We start from the raw sequence: 6,901 nt of genomic DNA on the forward strand, positions 1-6,901 counted from the left end.
ATTAGTTTAATATTGAATTAATTCATAAACTACTAACGAATAAACAAGCTGATAAATGAATCAATATGCGAACCGGCTTAAACTAGCTTGTGAATTTAATAAGTCGAGTATGTCTCAACTTGAACTCGGATAATTTAGTTGACGAGTTCGAAATTTGAGTTTGAACTCTATTCATTTAACTTAATAAATGAGTTCGAGTGAACCATTATTGAGTCAAACAACGAGTAACTCAAAAGCAATTCGACTCATTTGTAACCCTAATTTTTATCATTACTGAATTAGCTGAATCAATTGAGTCAATTTTTAATGAATTTTGGTTTAGTTTGTTTTTTTAGATAATCAAAAAATTTTGATACTTAATATTTTACTTGTAAACCGACCAATTGAATAGTCTTAGTAGGGGCGCTCAAGCTCAATTTAGGACCATCCAAAAATTTCTCGCTCATTTTACCCCTTACTTCTAACTGTCAATAACGGTTTCTCTCCTTGGCATTCAGACCAGACGAAAAAAAAAAAAGTTTAAAAAAAAAAATACCCTACTTCAAAATCACCTCTACCCTTAACTCCTCTCTCTCCCGGAGGTCCCCCCTCCTCCGGCCCGCCACCGCCGCCCCCCGAGCTCATCAGAAAATGAAGAGGGCGGCGGTTTACACCCTCCTCGTCGCCGTCTTCGTACTCCTCCTCCTCCTCCTCTCTCGAACCATTCCCCCCCGCCCCCATCTCCGGCTCGGTCGCCGCTTCGGCTCGTACAAGCACGCGGCCTTCGACCCTCTGGTCTCCGAGATGGAAGCCTCAATCAATATGACGTCGGAAAACCTAATTAGTCCGCCGGCTGTCGCGACAGCGGTCAATTTCGACGAGAACGGACGGCTGAACATAACCTTCAGGCTGATGGTTCTGTTTCCTCTGATCGACAAGGATCCGAGAGATGGGGCGGTGAGTTGCAAAGAGCTGGAGGCGTGGAATGTGCAGCAAGCCATGGATCGATTGAACTACATGACACAGAAGGAGTTGGCGTCACTCGATAAGGACGGGGACGAGAAGATTTCTCTCAGAGAGTGTCTCCATAAATTTTCTGATGAAGATATCGGTAATTTTGGGTTTCTGATGTTCGGCTAATATTCTCTCGTCTGGTTGGTTCCCGAGAAAACGAGGGAAAAAGAAAATTTTTTGAGAGATTAAAAGAAAATTTACTTTATTATTGAAAAAAAATTGTGGGTCCTGTCTTGCTTTAGTGGGTTTAAATACTAATACAATTTTATTTGGAAAAATAATTATTTCTGATATGGATATAACCCGCTTGTATAAAATATTATTAAAAAATATTTAATATAATTGAGAATTAAAAGATTAAAATTCTAATGACATCTAAAATTTGAATTTTATTTATTAATTTACAGCGTATTTGATATTTTGTGAGCTTCTTCCAGTTTAAAAAAGTAGATTCATTTATATTTTACATTCTCTTTGTCAATATTTTTCAAGTTTCAAATGAGCTACACAAAATTATACGCGCCTCTCTCAAGTTGTGCAATCCATGACAACCACCAAAAAAGATTTTGGTTATTTTTTTTTCTTCGTGCTTCAGCAATGGATAGAAGAAAGAAGACATGTTCTCTAATGGATTTTGATCCAAATTTGAAACAGAGAAAGATAACATGGGGCATGGTGAGCCTGGATGGTGGAAGGAGCAATTCAATAATGCAGATGCTAACCAAGATGGATTTCTAAGCTTTGATGAGCTTCAAGAGTAAATTTCTTCATTTGCTTTACAAAGAAAACCTATGGGCTTCCACTGAAATGCACTGTTTTTCTCTTCTGCAGCTTCTTACATCCTGAAGATAGTAAGAATGAGAAAATTCAAGAATGGTTGTTGAGAGAGAAAATAAAGTGAGCCGTCCTATATTTCTTGATCCTACATTCTTTCGAGAAGTCAATTCCTAATTGCTTTTCTTACTTGATTGATCCTCTTGTGCATAAACTAACTAATGTCTGTGTTTTCGAGTCCCCGCACTAGGCGAATGGACTACGATGATGACGGGAAACTCAACTTCGTCGAGTTTAACAAAGGGCCTTACAACATCTACAAAAGTTATGCCGAATTCGAAGGTGTGGGGACTGTTGTGCCTTCCCCGGAAGAGAAATTCGCAGAGCTTGATGTGAACAAGGACAAGTACCCATCCTCATCTTAGAACTACTTGTTTTCTTTTCAAGGAATTGATCTTATATACAATTGTACAAATTCATTTACATAGCATACTAATTTTTCTGCATTATCTGTTCAAATGTGTTGGCAGATTCTTGATAGAAGAAGAATTGAAACCCATACTCAAGTACCTTCACCCTGGCGAATTGTCATATGCTAAATATTACACAAATTATCTAGTTCATGAGGTCAATCACTATAGAACATACTTTTGAGATGAAGAATGACATTGAAATATTTGACATTACAGTTCATCAAGCCATTATTTTTATGAATAGCTTCTCGTTAACTTTTTTGTGCCTTTGCTTCAAATTTTCAGGCTGATGATAATGGAGATAAGAGCTTATCACTTGAAGAGATGCTCAATCATGAGTACATTTTCTACAGTGTTGTGTTTGACGATTCAGCACACGACGATGACTACTACATCCACGATGAATTTTGATGCTCGATTGGTTTCCTTTGGCATAGCATTGCATTTCACGGATCGGATTTTTCAATCCATGGATGCCAAGCCAGAAATAGACAAAAAAGAGAATCAGAAAAGAAAAAAAGAGACCTGAGAAAAAGGAGAGGTATGGAATGGGGGGAGAGGGAGGGGGAGGGGGAGGGAACAAAAGTTGACATTGAGATTTTCCACGACTTTGGGGAATTAAGGGTTTTGGTTTTGCATTGAAAATTTTAGTTTCCAAGGCAAAACCCACAATTTTTTGACTGTTGTGGAACTTCAGTATGTTTACTATGAATTGAAAATGCAGTTCATAAGTGAAAAAGAGCCTACTATGATTAGAATCATAGTTTTGCATTCTATATGAAGCTTAATGGAAAGAAAATTTAGAGATTTTTATAGGCTTGAGTGAGCCTCTTTTGATTTACTCCCATGTCTTCTTTTGGAAGAGCAAATGTAGAAAACACATTCATTCTGTCGCAAATCTATAAATTCAAATGCTTTGAAAATGTAAATTCAAGTGAATTAATGCATCTTCTGTTGTAATTTCAAAGTTTTCTCTTTGATTTCCCCTTATAAAAAAATAAAATCCTAGATCTATAACGTTGGATCAGCACCATACAACAAGAAGTAACTAATCTCGCATCCCAATCTTGTACACTTTTCATATTTGCAAAGATTAGTTCGAGCCAAAATATTTTTAACATACAAGTTTCAAATTTTAACTATTTGGATGTACTATAAGAGACACTTTTTCTTTTATTTAACAATAACGTTTTTACGTGTACTTTTTATAATGTTGTTATGGAGTGGTTTCCTTGGGAGATCAGTCAGAACTATAAAAAAGGGTGTATCTCATTTGTCGTCTTATTTTCCTTTATAACTATTTCTAAGATTAAAATTTAAGACCTTTAACACGAAACCTACAAGATGAACATGTTTTCTACTTAGATACACTCGCACTTATTTAGGCCATATTTAGTATACATGGAATGAGTTTGTCCTTTGGGCTTTACAGAAAATAGGCATATGGATACATGGAGTAGGTCTCCAATATAATTTCTCTTGCAAGCATAATCTATTACTAAACCTATATTAATTACTGAAATCTGAGAGGTGTGAGAATATCAAATGGATTTTAAGGTCTCAAAATAGTGATATTATTTTTTAATTATAATTACAAGAGACAAAAGCGTCCTCTACATTTTAATGATTGCAATCCTACTTAAATGATCCAAGTTCCAAATACATATATAAGACCAAATTATTCTTATTCTCTAAAATTTTCATTACTTGAAAAAGAGAACAATTAGACTTAAGATTCTCAAAGTTATCACTAATTTGGTCTTTTCATTTTTCGATTCTAAATCTAGCTTGTACCCTCCCAAAAAACACGATTTAAATTATTATACTATTCACCAACTTGCATGTAAAATTATTAATTACCAACTTTTGAGAGAAAGAACGAATTAGAGAATTCAAATCATTGAGCATGTTGTAGATGATTTACACATAAGATGTAGGTACAATAATTATACATATATGCCCCCAGGGCTGAGCTCAGTTGGCAGGGCGGACTCCAGGGGTTGCCTTTCACGAGGTCAGGGATCTTCCCACCCCGGGTTCGATTTCTGCGGCTGGGCGCCTGAATTTACCCCTCTGTGGTGTGTGGGGCCATACTACAGGGCGTGGGATTAGTCACAGGCCGGTGCGACGGACCGTAAAACGGACGTCGTTGACGGTAGTGGACACCCGGGACGTACCCAAAAAAAAAAAAATTATACATATATATATATTTCTTTTTTTAAAAAAGTAAAAGAACAAGATTGACATCCCCATTAGCCTAAAACCTTAACAAAAAGAATGTTTATTTTAACGTAGATTGTCAATATCTATCTTCATGCTTTTATCTAAAAGAAAGCAAGAGATCACAAACTTTGTTATATTGGGAAGGACCCTAGGTGAGTGTAGAAGTTGAAGTACAAACGGAGACAAGGGAGTTAATTAGGGCACAATTTGTTGTTTGTTGTCCTATTTTCTAGGCTAATTGATCCTGTTAAAAGAAATTTGCTTTTTTAAAATGACTAGCTATTATGTGATACTATTGGACACAAAAGATTTTCATCAAGAATTGGACAGATTATCCACCGTTCTGTAGTCTTTTCATGTATAAATTTTTTAAAAAATAATAAATAAATAAAAGACTCTTTTCCATTATAGTTACAAATAAATGTCGACAGTCTAATATTGACTATAGCTTATATTGAAATTATAGAAAAACATTTGATATATATGTGTAAACCCTTGATTTTAGGACCTATTCCCAATAAAAATTGGATCTACCCCTATTTAAAGTGAAACAATAGAGTCTAATTTGAGAAAGAATTCATGTGAAAATTAAATTTGAAAGTGAGGACTCCTTGTAAAAATTTAATACATATTCAAATGTGAGATAGTTGGATAAATGATTGTTTGACTTAGTACTTTTGTAATGCCCCGACCATCTAGGTGGCCCCAAGGTGCTACTAACATACATAACATGCATATCTCTGATAATAAACACAAACTATTCGTCCTAATAAGGGACATACGGGTGTATCATACTGATCTGTATTCTCATGCACAGCGAAAAATATAAAAATTCATACATCTTACGATAGACTACCAGAGTGTCTAATTGTTTCTTACATACATTCATACGTACTAAAACATAATTTTCTATTACAACCCTAAAAGGCATCCTGACCAAAAACCCAGTACATATACAAAAGTTACATAAACTAAAACAACATTACACTCCAAAGTCCTTCTAGAAATCTAGGACTGATTCCTTATAGGACCTGAAACAAAGGTTGTATATTGGGGTGAGACACTTCTCAATAAGGTGGATTATATTACATTAGTGTGTGACAACATGATTTTATTTCAGTAGAAGCAGTTAAACATTTAAAACATTCTCAATCCTGTAATATAGGATATATATATATATATATATATATATATATATATATATATAATTCCTGCAATAGATAATTCAACATCATTACGAGTGGGAGTTCCCGAGGTTAGGGTAGGGTACAAGCCCATACACTGTACAATCCCTTCGCTCGGTACTCAACTCTGTGACTTTACCCATTTTAGTTTTTAAATCATGTTTATGTATATAAAACTAATCCCAGCTTTGAAACATCATAACTAAGCCATCTACTACCCCCATGGCAAAGGTTGTGCGATAATAAAGTTCTGATGTAGCCCTGTTCGTGCAGGCATTGTCAGGTATCATGTTCTCTCCAGTCCGATTTGGCCATCACCACCCTGGCCCTTAAGTCGACTAGTGGCCCTTCATACCAATTGACTATCTTGATACCCACACCAAAGAAATTGTCGTGTGGTTGCACTGTACCTCGTATTCTAGCAACGGTACCATACTTACTGATAATAATGAGCTTTTTAAGGCTCTCAGATAATAAGCTTATCTAAAGTTTTATTAGTAACAAGCTTTCTAAGGCGGTTCCAACATCATATATACAATTTATAATAAAAACATATTAACCTATTTCATTCCATAAATCATCTAAACAATTCTAGTATTTTTCACAAACTCATTCATAAGCGCCTACGTGAAGTCCCATAGTACAACCGTGGAGTCACTATCGGCCTCGTGGCCAGCCCCCTCACTGCTACTGCCTCTAAAGTTGGCAGTATTATCCTCGGACTCCATCTTGAAGAAACAATTGAGAAGATTGTTTAGAATCTAAGTACCCTACATATCTTCTACAACTACAATACTATAAAACTCATTTCCTTGAATTAACATTCCTAACATTGACATACTTTGCTAACTCAACATTCTAATTGTAGTAACCTGGATAATTATGGGAATTAAATAATAAAAAAAAGAGAGGGTCCGCGTTCGTCGACGAAAAGTCTTCTTGGGCTCGTCGACATGGACACGTATCTCGTTGACGAGAGTTTACCGAGAGGCTGTTTCGGGACCTAAAACTCATCGACGAGGGTTAGGTGCTCGTCGAAGAACTTCCTTCTTGAACTCGTCGATGAGGTCACGTGGAAAAAGGGCTATAAATAGCAGAAAATCAGAATTCAACGAGAGAAAATCATTTTTTTCTCATTTCTCTCTCTCTCTCTCTCTCTCTCTCTCTCTCTCTCTCTCTTGCTCGGTTCCTCTCCCTTCTATCTACGATTCTCGCCCTGTTTCTCCCCATTTCGACGATCAGAAGCCACTATGT

The 6,901-nt window shown here is 36.0% G+C and overlaps 1 protein-coding gene across 1 annotated transcript; it reads left to right on the top strand.

The window, feature by feature from the left end:
- The first annotated feature begins 494 nt into the window (after positions 1 to 494).
- On the top strand, positions 495 to 3,049 carry LOC131145659 (uncharacterized). The gene is made up of 6 exons (XM_058094857.1): positions 495 to 1,090; positions 1,648 to 1,750; positions 1,825 to 1,890; positions 2,018 to 2,173; positions 2,298 to 2,394; positions 2,526 to 3,049. Exons 1-6 carry the CDS (start codon positions 631 to 633, stop codon positions 2,649 to 2,651), a joined length of 1,008 nt encoding a protein of 335 aa, XP_057950840.1. The 5' UTR covers positions 495 to 630; the 3' UTR covers positions 2,652 to 3,049.
- The last annotated feature ends 3,852 nt before the right edge of the window (positions 3,050 to 6,901 follow it).

This window comes from Malania oleifera, chromosome 13 (assembly GCF_029873635.1).
Source record: "Malania oleifera isolate guangnan ecotype guangnan chromosome 13, ASM2987363v1, whole genome shotgun sequence".
NCBI classification, from domain to species: Eukaryota; Viridiplantae; Streptophyta; class Magnoliopsida; order Santalales; family Ximeniaceae; genus Malania; species Malania oleifera.